Source organism: Triturus cristatus, chromosome 1_2, assembly GCF_964204655.1.
Source record: "Triturus cristatus chromosome 1_2, aTriCri1.1, whole genome shotgun sequence".
Lineage (NCBI taxonomy): Eukaryota > Metazoa > Chordata > Amphibia > Caudata > Salamandridae > Triturus > Triturus cristatus.
In genome coordinates, this window is record NC_140580.1 from 1,009,671,416 (window position 1) to 1,009,691,217 (window position 19,802).

The window sequence follows — 19,802 nt, forward strand, 5'->3', positions numbered from 1 at the left end:
AAAGTCCCATCATGCCTTGCCTTTTCTTGTGTAAAACCCGGACCGGATTACACAGTTCGTCCTTTAACTGCAACTAAAAGGCATCAAAAATAATGTCTATTTAAAAGCAAGTATCTCGCATTTCTGCCCATTTAAATAAAATCAAATGTAAGCATAGTCGCCAGCCCAGTCTTTTTCTTCTCTCCTTTTAAATACCTTTGTCTCCAAGAGCGTGCCGCTCGACAACGAGTTCAATGTTGAATACAAATATCCAAATGAAAAAAAAAGGGAAGAAGGGGCTTGCAGGGGCGTTTTCATATTGCCAAAATTCGAGTTTCAGTGTCCGATGTGATCCAAATTGACAAACAGTTGTCAGGTCCCATGATGCCACCGCTGCTTAGGCTAGTGCCTGTCACAGTGCCCAGCTCCATCATACGGGTGGTATTCCCAGGGTGAGGATATGCCATTAATGGAGGAGTTCCAGTCCCCGCCAGAGGAGCTTCACCTCCCAGCGTATGGACCTTCCCCTCACACAAGTGCCTTCTCCTCGTCTCCGTCGCCACACCCATAGATGGGGGCACGCCTGCCTCAACATACCAAATGAATTGCGGTTCTGCTGGCGTGCTTCCAGATCGCTGGTGGTGCACACGAGGTAGCGCTACCGCCAGCGCTAGAAATGTGAAGAAATATCTCCAAAACCTCCTTTACTATAGAAGGTTTTGGAGATATTTCTTCACATTTCTAGCGCTGGCGGTAGCGCTACCTCGTGTGCACCACCAGCGATCTGGAAGCACGCCAGCAGAACCGCAATTCATTTGGTATATTTATATATATATATAATCAACTCCCAAAAGGATTGCCGTGCACTCACGAGCTATGTATCCAAAGATATTTTTATTGCTTGCAACCAAAAGTGACAAACGCGTTTCAGGCCCCTGGCCTTCGTCAATGTCCGTGAACACCATTACAATCCCACAGTTTATCATGTGCAAATTTCATTGGGCAGCTGTATTAGTTTGAACATAAATAACGGACAACGGTGCATCTCTATGTAAACATCTAACAATTGTGGTGCCCATTTTATAACATGCAATTCTCCACTTATGATTGCAGTAAATATACATACAATTCGGACCCCATAATGTTGCACCATCATTCTAATACTTAACATTTAAGCACATTTATCTGTTACCTATTATTGATGTAATTTGATCAAAATTTCATTAGATATCCTACTTAGGTTGCCACTATAGGGGGTCCCTGAATAGCTTGGTTTCAAAATTGTGCCCTGAATGGGCCTGCTGCATACGAAGTGAAGGAGAAAACAATCTATGTTCATGATACTTCATAAATGCATTTGATACACCTTGGTCTAAAATTATTTTTCAATAGTTATACTATCAAGTGTTTGATTGCGCACTGCTTGAACATTACAAAAGGGTCTCTGTCGTGGAATAACCCATTGAGCCCTGTATAATCCTATAACTAAATCCCCCTACGATGTAAACTAATCAACACTATTTAATAAATCCAAATTTTCTCTATCAATTTCTCAGTGCAGAATGTAGGAAACCTGTAAAGAGAGGAAGGACCTGCTATTATTCATTTTCATCCAATGTGTGTCCACAGCTGTTCTTCACTATTTAGACCCCATAGTGTGCGGGTCCTCAACTCTACAATATATCTAGAGTCTATTTGCCTGAGGAACCTGATCCTATCTCCGCCTCTCTCCTTATGGGGCACTTGATCAATGCAAAAAAAGGATCGTATCACTCTTACTGCTGTGTGCCTCGGCAAAATGTCTCACTATCGGATATGTATCATATTTATTTGGTATGGCTCAGGCATTTTCCAACATTTTTGGCCGGGTGGACAGTGCTGTTGATGTATTTTTTGCTATGTGGATATAGTAAATAGTATATGACAGCGTTTTAATTACAATTGAGGAGTTCCGTTATATTCCCTGACTTTTACACTATTCATACATGCCTTACATCTGGTGCATGGATAAAATCCTATCAACTCTGACCTTATCATTGGTTTCTCTGTATAATGGCTGTGCACTAGGAGATCTCTTAAAGATATACTCTTTCTGTGGGTGATATTAAAGATATATATTCACTTAAAAAACCATAGGTTTCACACATGTTATAGTTAGGTGGATATTTCACTCGTAAAAAACCAATGAAATTCCACCGTTATAGTTAGTTCAGATAACTATAACTCGCACGCCCGCAATCCTCTGCTCATGACGTCACATATTACATCACTCATGACATGGTCAGTGGCATCACTCTTGACATCACTGATGACATCATCCTTGTGATAGAGTGGCGGTCGCGCGAGTTATAGTTATCTGAACTAACTATAACGGTGGAATTTCATTGGTTTTTTACGAGTGAAATATCCACCTAACTATAACATGTGTGAAACCTATGGTGAATTTGCAAGGTTTTTTAAATGCTAATTCCTAACTATAACGTGTGTGAAACCTATGGTTTTTTCAGTGAATTTGTACGTTTTTTTAAATGCTAAGTTATGTTTGTATTTTTTTTTTATATAAATTTATTTTTCAATAAACTACGTATTAAATTATTTATTTTTTTTATGGTTTTTCACCGTGCGCGTACGGTGCGCGCACCCGCGCGATTTAAAAAAAAAAAATGTAAATGTTTTTTTCTGCCTTCGGGGTCCTTCAGGGACCCCCTGACAAAGGCTAGGGGGTCAGGACTCTCTACCCTGCCCCCTTTTCACGTTCGCCACCTTCCTTTTCCACTCTCGCACTGAAAACAAACAAAATGGCGGCCGACACTTCCTGATTTCGACCGATTCGAACGTTGACTGACATGTAACAACCAATCAGAATTACGCTCGCGCACGTTAGGGTGCGCGCACGGTGCGCGGCTATAGATATGTATGTGCTTTTTACTGCAATTTTCTCAGGAACTACTGACCAGATTGACTCCATATATGCAAAAGGCACATCCCTGACCTGAGGACTACCTCTCTGCCAAATTTCAAGTAATTCTTTTCAGCCGTTCGGGCTGTACCTTCGACTAAAGGTCCTATGGGAAAATGCATGGGGAAAACGCGTTTTGGGACCCCCCTTTTTTCTCGGCCCCCGCTTGACGAATCCCCCCGAGACTTTCAGGGTAGGAGCTGAGCGGAGCACCCCATTAGTTTTGAAAATTTTGCGAAGATTCGTCAACCGGCGCCAAAATTATTCAAAATAGAATTTTGAGATTTCCTATGGAAACACGGTCCTAACTATAACTATCTACTGGCGACCGCCAGTAGATAATATATATATGTATATATATATATATATCTATATCCTAACTATAACTACCTAGTGGCGACTGCCATTAGGTAATATATATATGTTTTGTTGGTGTCGAACCATAATCAATGATCTTTGTCATACAGTTATAATAGTAAGGTGATAAACTACCTAACATATTACAATTATATGAACATATCTCAGCTGGCATAACAAATGGCAGCTTTAGCACTACCTCTTTTGAATGGATGGAAGACACCCAAAGACACAACATGGATGAACATAAGCAGATGTGCTCCACCCCATCGCCTGCTTTTTCACAAGATGGAAAGATGCATGGGTGAGCCTTTTCTAGATAATAGAATATAGTAAACAGAAACAACCTCCTCTGGCAGACATAAGTATGGTGCAAGGAATATAGACAAAAAAAGTTCAGGGTTCATACTCTTGCCATAATATTTTCCAAGTGTCTTCTTATATTAGCCCTAGTATGCATAAGTTGCCAAATCTGCAGAGGTTTTAGAGCTTCCTATCTCGTACATCAAGATCAAAGCAAGCATTCTAATAGAAGTGCTGCAACTGTCTAGTCAGTCATCTAAACTCCTCTGGCCTTTTAATGAGACCCTCTAAGACCCACTACTGGCTGTGTGAGAGAAGCCTACATCATCCCCTGCATTTAGCAGACTGGTAGCCAGATATTACAGACCCGCCTCTGATGACCCATCTTTTTTATTAGGTCATCCATTCCGAGTGCTTAGTTCTACAGACTCTTGCTCTGCCAACCTATCAACTGGAGCATTCCTCATAATCCCAACAGACAAGCAACCAAAAAAGATTGAAGATGTTTGTACAAAAATGTTCAGGACTGACAATCTGGTACTCTCTAAATGCAGCAGGCATTTTAGGGTACTACACATGCACTGTGGGGCATGGCACAGCAAGTCTTCTCTGATCTGTCAGACTATCTTCAAGGATGCTTCACGTACTGCTGCAAAATGGGCAAGCCGATTCCAAACTGATAATTCGGGCCGGATTAGACACTGTGGACTTGGTGCCAAGGTCAGTGGGGTGCTCTGTAGCCACTACGGAACCACCACGCCTGGCTTGCTCTACAGGATTTTCTACAAGTGTCCAGTCTACGTTAATGGACCTACCCTTTGATGGACCTAAGCTGTTCAGTAATAATGCTGACTTTGCTCTGGAAAGATTTAAAATGATCAGGGCAACAGCTCAGTCCCCAAGACCCCAGGCCTCTAAAGGAGACTATAAAAAGGTTCATAAATTTTAGAGCTTTACATGAGGTTTTCATTTTGGGTAAAAGGAATCAACTCATCCCAAGCAGCAAACCAGAAACTTGCTGCTTAAGCAGTGCACAGGCAGAAGAAAAGGCAGAGACTACACCATTCAGTAAACTTCCTCCTCATCTTCCTCTTACCCCACCCCACCCAGGAAGCAGATCTAGTTTGCCTTTGCCAGAGCATGTTAGGCTAGTAGGAGGTTCGGTGTCCTCCTTTCTACAGGGTTGAAAGCCATAACTTTGGACCAGTAGATCATTCAAATTGTAGAAAGGGTGTATGCGCTACCCTTCCAACAGGTCCCACCCCAGATCTTTCCTCAAGATCCCCACATTTAAAAGGCCATCTTCGCATTGTGCAGCAGGAATTGGCAGTCCTGCTGCAGAAAGTAGCAGTGGAGTTGGTGAGAGTGCGGGAAATTGGGCAGAGGTACTATTCTCTGTACTTCCTAGTTAAAAGGACAGCAGTCTTCATCCAATCCTGGATCTCAGTGTCTTGAACATCTTCTTTCGCAAGATAGAGTTCATGATGCTGTTCTTGGCTTAGGTTTTTCTGGCAATGGAAGCATAAGAGTGGATGGTGCCCATCTTGCAGGATATATATTTCCAAATAGGGATCATACAGCCTCACAGAAGGTACCAGCAATGTGTGGTAGCATCCACTCACTACCAGTTAGAATTGACATTGACACCTCAAGTCTTCACAAGGGTGATCGTGGTGCCAGTGGCTCATCTCAGGATGGCCACAATCATGTATTCCCATACTTGGACATCTGGCTGCTGAAAGTCTCCACAGATGATGTTGTGCAACTTACAAACAATAGCATCCTTGCTGTTCGATCTGGGCTTTTGGATCAGTGTGTCCAAGTCACAACTGGAGCCCTCTCAGTGCCTCCTGTTCATTGGGGCAGCTCTGAATACATCATCTCTTCAAGCCATCCTTCTTCTTCAGTGGAACAGGGACATTGAGGTTATGATTCTATTGTTTCGAAAAGGAGCTCAATATCCAGTACTGATGGTCTTTGGCTGGTAGGTATGATGGCTTCCTGAATTCTCCTGTTCATGTACACATGCCTGCAAATGAGGGATCTTCAGTGGTGTCTCCACAGGCAGTGATTTCAGCATGGGGGAAACCTGTTGGACTCCATTGTATTCCCCCAGAACACTGCAGTGGACTTGATCTGGTAGGCAGTGAAGGAGAATCTTTCAAGAGGGATGTCCTTTAACTTCCCACCTGCAGTGGCTCTGACATGATTGTGACAGACACTTCCTCTCTAGGGTGGGTTGCGCATCTGGAGGAACCGGACATCAGAGGCCATCGGTTTCAGACAGACAGGTTTTGCACATTGTTTTAAAGTAGGATCTGCTTCTTATGGTTACCCCACTTTTTGCTTGATGTTGCACCGTTTTTGACTAGTCTGACTGGGATCCTGCTAATCAGGACCCCATTCTATCTGGTTTCTCCTTAAAAATTATTATGTATGTACTTTGGTACACTCCAGATTGGATACTGGGATACCCTTATAAGTCCCTAGTGTATGGTACCCATGTACCCAGGGCATAGGTACCCAAGAGGCCTCCCATGGGCTGAAGCATGTATTATGCTACCCATGAGAGGCCATGCAAAATGGAACTACAGGTCTGCTCCTGCAACCTGTGTAAGTTGGTGCTTGCACCACTTACTTTAGATATAGGTTCACTATATCTATAGGTCACTACACTTAAAACTTATAAGTCACCTCTATAGCAGGCCTTATCAATCTTGAAGGCAGGGTGCTGGGTTTTAAGTGAGAGGGTGCCCCTGCATGAGCAGAGCCCCTCTGCAGGCTTTGGAGACCATTCTCCTGGGTTGTCTGTGACTCAGCCGGATATATAAGTAGAGGTGCATTATAACCTCGCGGTAAATGCTATCTCTAAAACGGCTGCATAGAAACATATCGTGTTTGGTATCAAACACCTTGGAATCATACCTCCACACCGGTAACCGGTGTAAGAGGTATGATTCCACCCTTCTGAAGCGAGCTTCGTGGGGGTCACTGGTCTATCCGGTGCCAGCCTTCTCGACCCGGACAGCACAAAATGGATGCTGCCGACCAGAGACACATTTCTGCCCTCCTGCTGCTGAGCCAAGCTCGAGCAGAGGAAAGCAGCACAATAGGCATCCTGTCACAGGGAGGTGTGACCACCTCCCAGACAGGATTTAGTGTATTGGGGCTGGGTGGGTGCACTCTGAGAGTGCCTGAAAGTCTTCACCTGGGGCACATTTGGTGTCCATGAGCATAGTCCAGCTCAAACCAGTTCTGGGAGCCATTGGCTCCTGCTCTGGTGCGAAACTGGACAACGTACATGGGAGTAACCACCCCTCTGTCCTGCCCCCCTCGCTAGGAGGGTCCCCGGAATCTGTCCAACCCTCTCCCGTGGGTACAAAAGGGCTTACTTGGCTGTAAGACTTTAGATTTTACGTGGATAAGATTCTACAAGAAGAAACCACTGACCTTCGACCGTCTGGACACTCTGGCCTTCGCTGGACTTCGACTGGGCCCGACTTCATCCCCCTCTCCCTCCAAAGCTTTGTATGTGCCCTTGCTCAATACAGGCTGCGTGCAGGACCTGTGGTGCACTAAGGACAACTGAAGAATCTCCCTTGGGGTGAAGGAGACACTCCCCTGCATTTGCAGGCACCTCACCTCAACTTTGCAATCTTGCTCGAGGTCCCCTCGCGACTCCTGGTCATTCGGCCTGTGGGTCCTCCTGAGGGTCATCTTGATTTCTGTTGGGCTTTCCTGGTTTCTCCAGATTTGCCCTGGCTCCCTATTGCTTGGTAAGTCCCCTGAACCTTGCTGGCCCACACCATGACCTGCTTGACCCGCCTGCGTGGGTTGCTTTTGCCAAGGCTTGTTGGTGCTCCAGCCAGACACCGACCCCTCAGCACTCGGCATCTTTCATGGGACAGCTCCCATCTGTCTCCTGGTCGTCGTGGCTGCAGAGTCAAGCATCCTTTCTTCTCACCTTAAGCACCCGACATTGGTGGGTATTCGTCTACCGAGCCCCTGGTCACGCTGAAGTGACCCAGACTCTGTCCCCTCTGCTTTCAGGTTCCTCCATTCCAGAATCCAGGCTTGGATTCCACCTGACCCTTTTCACCTTCACGTCAGCAGTACTTCTTCACAGCCCTCCATTGAGAATGACAGCGGTTTCTGACATCACTCCAGACCTATGCACCCAGCTCCCTTGGGATAGGTAACTCAGCTACTATGGTATCAACGGGTGGGGTGGCTCCCCAACCTCTTAAGTTTCAAAGGGTTTGTTTGAAGTCCTCTTAGAAGAGTCCTTAAACTGTAAAATTGCAACCGCGACTTCCCCATAGAATTGTACAGAGCCTGCGGTCGGGTTGGCACACTGCACCCGTCCTCCGTGGGGTCCCTATCTACTCACCTTGGGTGGTTCCTTGGGGTCACAGTGATTCTACGTGCTCCAGACCTCGTCTTGACCTGAGTCGTGATTGTTCTACCAGTATGTGTTAGGTCAACAGTTAGAAATGTAGTCCCATCCTTGCGTTCTTTATTGCAGCAGTCCTATTTTCCTCAGATCTTACTTCTTGAGGTCAAGTTTTCATGGTGTTCGAAAAGATTCCTGTATCAAATCAACCACACATCTATCCCTCCACCCACAACTAAACCATACCCCCCCCCCCCATGTCTGGCATGTGTCTCTGCAGAATAAACTTGTGTCCTAGCCAATTATTCATACCAATGTGCTATTCATTATGTCCACAATGAGTGATCCCCTTTCATCTAGTTGCCCCCTAGTTCATTACCCGGCTGTACAGTCCCTGTGACCTCCACCCCTGCCTCATCGTCAATCCCCCCATTTTGATCTCATCCAGCATTCCCCTCCATGCCCTCACATCATCTAGTTTATCATTGTGTCTTATCTGTTGCAACCGCATCAACTCAGCCGTCGCCCACTCCATCATGCTCCGTACCCATTACGTCATGTTGGGTGGTTTGTAACTTAGCCAGGAAATAGCTATCCAACGCTTCTCTAACACCAGTCCCAAAAGGATGAACTTCCTACTAAGATTTTTGTTTTTAGGTCAGGGTAGCAACCCAAGGAGCACCACCCGGATCTCTCTTAATATGTCCCACCCCGTCGCACCTCGTAGTGTAGTCAAGACGTCCGTCCAGTACAATTGAAGCTCTGGGCAGGACCAAACCATATGAATAAATATAGCCTCCGCCTCCTCACATCTGGGACATTGCCCCGATCGCTCTGGGTATATCCTATGTAACATCTTGGGGGGTAAGATATATCTGGTGTACATAATTAAATTGAATCAGCTTGAACCTGACATTTGAGCTCACCCGCTTAACCTCTTCATTGATTTTCGTCCAGTGAATGGCAGACAATCATGTCCAATTCTTGAGTACTTTGAATAGGAGAGAATTTCTAAATTCGGGAGTGCCTGCTAAAATCTCATCTTGCCATCACAGTAACACCACCTACATCTAATGAAGATACCAATGAAGGAAAACTAGTATAACAGGTATGTAACTTTTCGTTTAAAAGGAAGCAGAATGCAATACATTTACTTTCTAATAAGGCAGAATGTTTATAGAGCTGAAATGGTCATTGTTATGCTCCTGCATTTCTTCCTCTAAATCACTGCATGCCAACATTTTGAATTGGCATTCTTCGTGTGGCGCAGCAAGGGGGCCATAGGTCTTACATCAAGGAAGGAAAATATGCCTCATTATTCTCTCTTGCATCCCAATTCCACTGCATCTGCTGCATTAATGACAGCTTGGATTTGTGTTCTTACTAGATTTGATAGGAAACCCTATCTTGGTGTGGGATGATAGAGAGCCCTTCAGGCTGGAAAAGAGGGGCGCATGCAGTCCTTTTTAGGTCTCGCCTAGCGAACGCATCGCAGCTGCTTCGCTTGGCGAGACTCTATTGTTGTGGTTTTTCCTAGCGAAGGGAGACAAACCATGTGCGCGCACGGACATCCGATGTGCATGCGCATGGTGTCTCCTCTGCTTCACACGCTCCCACCGGCGTGACCGCATGGCGTCTGGTCTCTGGCTCCCACCGCACGCTCACAAGCGCATCGCATGCTTTCACTTTCCGTCCCCCGTCGGCTCCACGGAGACAGCTTGTTCTTTTTTGGATCCATTTCACAGGGAAGCAACTAAATGAAAGAAGGAAAGAGGTTGTGACCCGTTTCTTCAAGTCACGGTTTTCAGTAAGTGAGGAGCAAGACAGAAATAGAGGGAATAATAGAAAGAGGGGGGTGGCAGCTGCCAGCACAGAAAAGAGGACATTGTCCGTGTCTTCGCTGTGCAGTAAGGTGCAGATATCCGTTTTGTGCCGGCTTTGCTGTACTAGTCATTACTACCTCTTGTTAGCAGATTCTTGCAGTTTAATAGCAATGTTAAAAGGCGTTTTCCAACTCGGGACGGCTTACTGGTGATACGAGAGTTTAGTGTACATTCTAGCACCTGGAAGGACCAAAAACCTCGGTATAATTATTACTTTGTTGTGGGAATTCAGAATATTACGAAACTAGCCCGCCCGATTCCCGTATGTTTCTCAGCTGTTTTTTCACACGGACGTTTTCGATTCTTTGTGCAGATAAACCTCTCAACTTCAAGTCGTGATATCTCCCCATGTGTGGCAATCTCAATGCAGACGGTATCTCTCATGAACAGTAACATCGGGATTACTGCGCCACTCGCAGCCCTCAGCGGTGCTCATTTTTAATGCCCTAAAAGAATGAAAGGCTGACTGAGTTACAAAATTCAAGCCTTCAATCTTCAGGCCTCTGTTTACAATAGGAACCCTGACCACTCAGCTACCAAAACCAGCTCTACCTCTACTGGACAACCCTATCTACTGGTTTTTGCATGTGTATGCAGGTATGTCTGTCTGTATGTATGTATGTCTGTAGGTATGTCTGTATGTGTGTATGTATGTATGTATATAGGTATGTCTGTATGTATGTGTGTGTATGTATGTAGGTATGTCTGTGTGTATGTATGTATGTCTGTATATGTGTATGCCTGTATATGTGTATGTCTGTATGTAGGTATGTCTGTAGGTATGTATGTATGTTTGTATGTATGTAGGTATGTCTGTATGTATGTCTGTAGGTATGTTTGTATGTACGTCTGTATGTGTGTATGTATGTATGTAGTATTTCTATAGCGCACATCTAGCCAAAAGCCAATGAAGATGATGTAGGCCCTAACTCACATGAACAGAAGATGCATGTATGTTACATATGTTTTACGTGTTTGTTACATTCCACCACCGATTTGGCATTTAGCCTTGTGCGAGCAAACAAGTTCTTTGAATGGGGGGGGGGCTAAATATATGGAAACTAAGTTCCTGTTTGCAAGTGGGAGGATGTAATTTTCAAATATTGAGGCTTTTTAAAACAAGCATTTGCAATGCAATAGGTCTCGCATTTACGCGAGTTTAAGCTATTGGCATTGTAAATGACAATGCCTTTCATTTATGTTTAACAAAAGGCATTTTCATTTACAATGCCAATAGCTTAAACTTGCGTAAATGCGAGACCTATTGCATTGCAAATGCTTGTTTCTCATGTGACTGTTGGCCTGTCTGCTACACTGTTCCGCCTTATTCTCCAATGCTATGGTGGGTCTCCACTGGCACTGCAAGAAAAGCCAGGTACCTCTGTGAGCTGCTGTCATTGACCTGTGAAACCCAAGACTTGTAATGCAAATGGAAGTGTAGCATAATATGCATTGGGGGAGGAAGAGACAGTCTTGGAAATGGGTGAGTCTTGCAGACTGCTGTCTCTGCTTTGGAACGCCTAAGGCCTCGTGAGGGCAGAGGATGGGTGTCTGGACCGAACACTCTGGCAGAGAGTCTTTGAGCATGGATACTCTGTGACAGAAAGTCTCCATGCATTAACCTTCCCCCGGAGGAAGAGATACCATCAGGTTGTATCTTCCTACTTGCCTGCTGGCTAGCATGGAGTGTTTCCATGGCAATACTGGTAAAACCTGCCCCTCTGAATAGGCACACTCGAGCAAGGTGTTCACCCTCTGACAGTTATCTGTTCCTGCACTCAGACTCTTTGCCATGTTCTAGGTTAACCATGACATGTAATTCTTACTATACAGAGTGCATTGTATGGATGGTTACATGTGTAGAATAATGTAATCAATACAACCTGTCTCTCTTTTGGTTTCAGGGTTCACCTGGGCCCCGGGGTGGAACGGGTCCTCCTGGAATTCGTGGTCAGGTTGGCTATTTGGGATTTCAAGGAGCTAAGGGCCTGTTGGGGTCCCGAGGGCCAGAAGTAAGTATCTTTATTCAATTCTTCAGTTTGTTACTTCATCACAATGTTAATCTGCTTCACACTCATGTCTTATTTTCTGGGGCCCTTCACAAGCACTCCTTTGGTGACTCCTGTTTTATTTTCAGAAGACATTCTGTAGGTACCATGAACATATACAAATAAATAATGTATCCCAAACTATTTTATAAGGCCATTGGTAGAGCGTTGATGTCCGCACAGAGCCTGACCATTAAAGAGCGAGTGAGACCACTAAGCTATTGATTTGTTTAGCATGTTTATTAAGCCCCTTGTCAGTTTTAGGTCAAGGACTGTGTTGTACTCCGATAAATTAACATTTATTCCTTGCATCATTGTATCTGCATTGCTAGTCATTGACATTAGAATATTCTCACGGGTTCTTGGGGATCCCAGAATATTAAGTCTCACACACCAAGTCGCAGTGGGAGTCTTGCTGTATTTCGGGGGATTAGCGCCTAGATGCCTCCTGGCAGTTGTGTGCTCTATAAATGCTCAAATCAAATCAAATCAGAATACTTGTAATACAAATAAACCATATATTTAAATGGTGGCAATCTGGCATTTTAAATGCAGATGCATATTGTATATTGCAACTGATCTAAGGCTAAATCTTCTAAATTTGAAATGTTATCTTTTTGATTTAGAACTAACAATACATAAAACATTGTTGCAAACATAAATCATAACTGTGCTGCCCTAGGGAAAAAGAGAAAAAACATGCAGAAAATGAAGGAAACCCTAGTCTTATAAGAATCTGAAAACAATACAATACTCCTTTAATGAGCCCAGAGCCTCTACATCCCAGCAAGCCCTGTACCGGTAAATGCTCAATAGCCTCAGTGTTTTTTGTTACACTAATACGGATCTCAACTGTAGTACATTTGACCACCCAAAAATTGAAGCCAGGGATGTGAATGGTGGCTTTTATGACCTCAATGAAGATTCCTACAATGCAGAACTAGGACTACAAGTAAGTAACTTTTCTTTCTGCATTGCATGATCCTCAGTGATAGTGAAAGTCACTAGAATACAGTTGCAAGCGTAGCCTAATCAACCTGCAGCTTCAAGACAATGGATGGAGAAAAATAACACTGGATCACCTGACAGCAGAAAATAATTGGCTATAGAGGTTCTTCACAGCGGCTTGACCTACTATTTTGTCATCGGTGTCTGAATCTATGATAGCTAATGGACAGATGAGAGGTCAGGGCATCTGTGGGTGATGAATCCTGTTGTCAGGGATGTAATGATTTCTGAAGAGGATGGTCTTGAACTCCATTCTAAAATGTTGAATCTGTTCTGATTTTGATGGGGATACTATTCCAAATCTTTGGACCATCGACTGAAAAGGCCTGCCTGTCTTAGGATGACAAGGGTGAATCTTCCCTTCTCATTCTTCTGGACCTCTTTGCTGCCTTTGATACTGTTAACCACGTAGCTTTACTCCATATTCTCAAAGACCGTTTTGGCTTGGATGGTGCAGTGCTCAAGTGGTTCAACTCCTATTTCCAACATAGAACCCAACAAATCAAAGTCTGTGATTGCCTTTCTAAACCTCAGCCAGTCACCTTGGGCGTCCCCCAGGAATGTATTCTCTCTCCTACTCTATTCAACCTCTTCATGGAACCCCTCACCCTTATACTTAAGCACGCGGGAATTAGTTACCACCTCTTTGCAGATGACACACAACTTTACTACAGGATCAAATCCCATGACGACATCTTACATCTTAATGACACCTTGACTAAGATTCAATTGTGGTTCCATTACAATCACCTCAAACTTAACCCTAAAAAACTGAAATCATTCTATTCACTCCTAAAAACAACCCGCTCCCAATTCAACACTGGCTCTCCGACATCAAAGCTTTCAACTGCTCTCTCACCATCTCTAACTCAGTCAAGTCCCTCGGCATCAGCGTCGATCAGAGCCTCAGTCTTACTCCCCACATAAAAAACTCGGCCAAAGGTGCTCTCTTTACACTGCACCGTCTTAAAAAAATTGAACCCTTTATCCCTGCAGATGACTTTAAATCAGTTTTACAATCATTGATCTTGTCCAGAATTGATTACGGTAACGCCAATCTTGCTGGGACTCCCAAAGTCCACCTAGCCCCTGTCAAATCTGTTCTTAACCTTGCTGCCAGGCTTATTACTGACGACTGCAAACGCTTTGATCACATCTCCTCCGTTCTCAAAAACCTTAAATGGCTTCCGATCGAAGGCAGACCTACCTACAAGACCGCATGCATCACACACAAAGCCCTCCACCAAAATAAGCCTTCCTACTTCTCTGACAAACTCCACAAAGCGGGCTGCACTAGAACAATGAGGAGCACTAACACACTTTTACTTGTCCCTCCTTTGTTAAAAAAGAAATCAACACAGTCTCGCTCTTTCTCTGGAAACGCGCCTACCGTCTGGAATGCCCTCCCAAAGATCTACGTTGCAACCCCTCCTACCCCTGCTTCAAAAAAGACCTCAAGATAAATATTGGGGTTCCTAATATATAGTTTATTGATTACTAATTTCTTCCTCCTTACATTGTCACTATTGGTTCCCTTGCCCACTCTATTCTCTCTTCCCGACCCCCCCTCCCTCTTTTTATTTTTCAGGATTTCACCTACCCTCTGCCACCTGCTTTCCCCTTACTCCTCACTTGCCACAATTGTCCCTCACTCTCTCGCCCGTCCTCCTTCTCACTTACTTTACATTCTCTGCGGTCCAACAGTTCTTCCTGCTTCAATCAGTTTTTCTTACTGCTTACTAGCTTATTTACCCTTTCCCAAATCTATCAAAGTGCCCTGCCTCATTACCTCAATGTCCTAAAATCAACTGTAACTCTGTTATTACCAAATCTTGTAAAGCGCTCTGATACTCTTGGGTCTAGCCAGCGCTATATGAAACCTTTAAATAAATAAATTAGGGATTTATGTTTTTTGCATTTGTTTTTTCCAGTCTGGTTATATTCTTGTTTCTTTGGCTAATTTATTGGCTTTGTATGCCAGTGTGCAGGGCTCAAGTGACCTTGTATATAATGCAGCTGTTCTTGAGGATTACACTCTTCGAACTGCTGCTATTGCAGTTAGATTAAAATGTGCTTGGTGTTGTCAGACATTCTTTAGGCCTTTGTGATTGAAGGGTCTCTGGATGCAGGTAGGGTGGACATGCTAGATTAATTAATTAATTTAGTCTCACGGGAGTTACTTTGGCTCAACTAGGAGTGACCCTCCTATCCCGTTTTGTGATCAATCTTGAAGAGATGAAAATATTTCACTCTTCATTGGGTAAACTAAGCTTTTATGTTTTAAAGATATTTTGTTTGTTATTTAAGTAAAATGCATATGTTAATTTCTTGTCTCACTCAACATATGAGTGCAGGTATGTTCAGCTTATACCTGTTTCTTCTGGCCATACATGCCAATAATCTTTCTCAAGGCATTCATTTGTTACTGTGGCTGTCAGAAGAGTCCTGTAGACTTCAGGAGCACATGGTCGGACTGTGATCATGTCCTTCTGAAGTTGAGTCGGCCCCCTTCTGAGAATGTCCGGTTCTTGATGCCTTTCTAGCCCCATAACTGTTTTTATTCATGGGGTTGTGAGCAGCATGTGGTCACAGGCTCTGTTTAGGAAGAGTGGCCTGTACAGGGAGATTGTCTTGCTGCATGGATTATCATGTGGCACGTTGCTGTGCTGGAACAATGTCCTATCCAGAGAGGTGCTATGGCTTGGGCCTAATTGCTAATGGGGAAAGGACACTAGTCACAACTCCTCATTTAACAGCCTTGGCCTCCTTCCTTACTTGCCTTCCAGTTTCCACAGTTAAAGAAGCCTTGGAATTTGCACTTAACAGCAGCCCTTGGACAGTGAGTCTGCCTAAGGGGAGCTCAACTATTTCTCACAAATGTGCTTTTTCATTTTTGTAGGTCAGAAAGATACTCCTGTATCTTTTTTCTGTCCCATTTCCAACATGTGGATACCTTTACACTTCCATGGCATAAATGGAAACTGTTCTCAAAGCTCTTTAATTTACTGGTCTAGTACCGTGCATGCATCACAGCATATACATGTCCACACATCTTCCTCATGCATAAGTGTGCACGACTACCTGTTCCCTTTCTTCTGCCACTGTCATCATTGGGATGGCTTCTCTCATATTTACTGATTTTGTGGCCGTGCACCCTTGTTGCACATTTTGTTCTGTTGCTTTTTCAATGTTTTCTTCTACAGCTCATACCATATGCTTTAAACCCTGGTTTTAAAACATGCCCATAGTGACCCAAGCTTCTGATCTACATTCCTGTTTCGTGTCTTGTCTGGCGAATAACCATCCATTGCGAACATGTGCTCTCTCTTATTGAGAAGATCTCTCAAAAAGTGACATCTAAAGGTATACAGACTATATGGGCTCCTTCCTCCAGGAGATGTTGGTACTTTATTTTTAAGAATAGAAGTACTGAAATGAGTTCAGGTGCTCTGAAACTGGGAATGGTACTGGGCACCTCATCTCTCAGGCACCTTGCCCAAAGTCCCAGGTAAAGTCTCCCAAGTAAAGTTCAGTCTCAACCACTAGATAAAACGTTAAAGTGCCAGTTGACTAATCCTTAGTGCCCTGGTACCTGGCAACCCCGCCTGCTTGTTGCACCTATTTATCTAGGTCTACAGATGGACCACATTTCTTTCACAGATTTGCATGCTTGAATTATCGACTGTTGTGAGAAAGGGCGCTTTTTAACACCAGTGCATGTACTCTGACCCCTAAAATACGGTTACATTGGGTAATTTCTAATTAAGCATATTTAATTTTCCTGTAAGTATATATAGTATATGGTGCAGAAATCAGGGGTAGCTCCTCCGTAATGGCAGAGGAGCATCGCCACCCTGCCAGCAGGTGCAAACCTGAGGAAAATAAATGTTACTATCATTTTATTTTTCTTCACGGAGACATCTTGGGGCAGGGCCATCCATCATGACGACTCATGGAGGATGAGTGGTTGGCACCCTACAAGTGCGCATGTCGGTTTGGCAGGACATCTTAGGATGGCCAAAATAGCATGTGCACTTAAATGTCTCCAACCCGAGCTGCATGCCTAGTTGGAAACAGCAGGGCAGTTTCTCTGGGTGCACAAATCCAACCCACTCAGGCCAATACAGGTGCTTCTCTCATGCTGCCAGTAACATGAGAGCAGCGTCTGGATTGGCAGTAGGGCAGTCTGGGAGCCTCAGCCTGTGCTGCAGTGGAGCCAGAAGAGCAGCGAGGCGGGGGCGGCAGGTCCTTTTTTTTTTTTGTATGGTTATTAACTGTTATTGTCCAGCCCGCATGTGTTACCCCCCCCTGCCCCTGCGCTGCCCACCACTTTTCCCTGACACCGGATGCTACTGGCAGAAATACCCCATGACATGAAAAGTTAAGTGTCACCTGTGAATTGCAACACCAAAGTGACAGGGAAAACATGGTTTCAGTCCTACTGGTGTAGCCTGACTGCTGTAGTCTAAACCAGCAGTCCTTCCTGCCAAAACAACCCTTTTTGGCACAGACAAAATATCCCTTATAAATATTAAGACATCACCCCTGTATAGGTCTTCTGCCCACAAGGTAGAGTGCATGGTAGTTAAAAGTGGGAAATGTATCTGTTTATTTTTACCATGTTGCTACAAGGATAGGGCCCCAAAAGCTATTTTCACTGTTGAAATCTCTGGCTTGTCTGATAAGGATAACTTGAATATAGATTGAAATTTAATTCTACTATCTTGGGTTTGGGTGAGCTAGAACACCAGTTCAATCACTGTTCTTAACATTTATTAAAAATCCAACTAATGGTAAATTTGGATTTGATATATATTTTTGGGAAAAGTGATTTTTAGAAAGCTAGTTTTCCCTGCCTAAAGTCCTGGGGCTAATTTGCATTAGCCTGCTAGCAGCTGTCCTGTCACCTTAATGAGCTGTGAAAACTGCTCCCAGAACATAAACAATTGCCTGGGTGTTGGGAGGTGTTTTTCTTCCTCTTGCAGGAATTGCATTTAGGGTGGACATAGGAACCTCATTAACTTGTAAAAGGCACATCAAGAATGTATCTGGCCTGATGGAACTTATTGTCTGATACAGCCTGCAACCACTGAAGGGTGAAGACACTATAGCCAAATGTAGAAATATTGACCACAAAGTAACCGGCCGACGAGAAGACTTTCCTGTGTCAGAAGTTGAGTTTTTCTTGACAAAACCTTGTCCAATCTGGCTTTAAGAGGACTTCCTCAGATACTTGCTGCAACCTTTTCTTGCTGAAAGATATAACTTCCATTTCAGAGACTAACTCCTCAGTTAAAATCTTTGACTGGGACGAACACGTTGGTGTATCCGACCTGCTATGGTAGTCCACCTGAAATTGTGCCTAGGTCTCGGTCACCCATGAACATTAGTGACTGGCACTTTCATTTTTCTTGGCTCTTTTTTCTCTTAAGTCTTTTAAAAATGTATATCTTTGCCCCCCCCATCCCCCAATCAGAGTTTTGTTATTTTGTGACATTTTGCTTATTGAATTTTACTGTCCTCTGTTTTTATAAAGTGGAGTGTGATTTTATTCTGATGTGTTTTTTGACTTTTCACATGTTTATATACTTCTAAATGCTTAATGCATTTTCACTAAGTTAAGCATGTCTGTGCCTTAGCTACCTGGCAATTAACTGATGCCTAAATTATTGAAACCTTTGCCTGGACATATCTGATAGAGATTTCTAGCTGCAGATTCCTTACCTTTGAATTTCCCCAGGCTTCAAATTGGATCCAGATGATTTTTTGTGAGCGGTACCCCTGCGCGCCCATAGGCGGCGTCGATCAGCTCAGCGTGCATCGTCATGAGGCAACTGTGCTTGAAGTGACGTCGAGGTTGCTATATAGGCGCCACTTAGGCGCGCTGATGTCAGTTCATTTCTTTCCTCGCCATCCAGCACTGATCAATGGAAGAGCTACCCCTCAGTCAGTATTTGACTAGATGTTTTCGCTGTTTTGTCAAGAGTTTTTCAAGTTTTCTTTCTGGGACCATATTACACAAAGTGTATGGGGGGCAAAACGGATGACTGTGCCCACTGTGCTCGGGGCACTTTGGTATTACAGAAGGGTCCGCAGATGCTTGTGCGGTCCCTTCTGTAATGCTAAAAGCTCTGACACACATAGCGCTTTCTCAAGAGGGCATTCCCTCATTTGAATAGGGGGTGTGACCCCATGCACATGAGGGAATCCCTTTGCCTCTGCGCCCACGCTGTATCATAGACGCAGGCGCAGAGGCCAAGAAGCTGTCATGAAGCACACTGACCGTGCGCCACCTAAAAGGTAGAGCACTGTTAGTGTTCACCCTGATTGCAACCCTCTGGAGGGGTTGAAAGGGGTCCTTTGGACCCTCAGACATTCCCTTGCAGGTGGATGCAGTCACTCACTGCACCCACCTGCAAGGGGATCTGTAATCACCTTTGAAAGTACAGGCTGGTTGCCGCCTGCACAGTGAAAGATGGAGCGGCTGCTTCAAAGCTGCTCCAGAATATGCTGCCCTAGGGACATCGAGAGTTCGCGGCTGCTCTGGGGGCATTGCATTCTATGTAATAGGGCACAATTTCCCTGTTTGCTCCCAGCGCACCTTAAGGTGTGCCGGGTGCAAACCGGGAAAGTGCGTCCTATACATAATAGGACCCCTAGTGTGTTAGTAGTATGTCATCTAGGAAGACGGGATTCAAACCCTGTACAGCCCCTCATCGGCCGATGTCGGTGATGGACCCGCATCTTGTCTGCCTGTGGTGTCTGGAGCGCAACCACGAGCCGAAGTCGTGCTCCAATTGCCACACCATGAATCCAAAAGCTTTGAGAGAGCGGCACCTTTGGGCCCCACAAGGACAGAAGGGGCCACCTCT

At 44.4% G+C, this 19,802-nt stretch overlaps 1 protein-coding gene across 4 annotated transcripts in view; it reads left to right on the top strand.

The window, feature by feature from the left end:
• Nucleotides 1–19,802, top strand: part of LOC146868589 (uncharacterized) — a 1,503,661-nt gene that overhangs the window by 759,804 nt on the left and 724,055 nt on the right. For all 4 annotated transcript variants that reach the window (XM_085611695.1, XM_085611716.1, XM_085611705.1 and 1 more), the window contains one exon: nt 11,779–11,886. In XM_085611695.1, the coding sequence (XP_085467821.1) occupies nt 11,779–11,886 (108 nt within the window). The remainder of the gene's footprint in view (nt 1–11,778; nt 11,887–19,802) is intronic.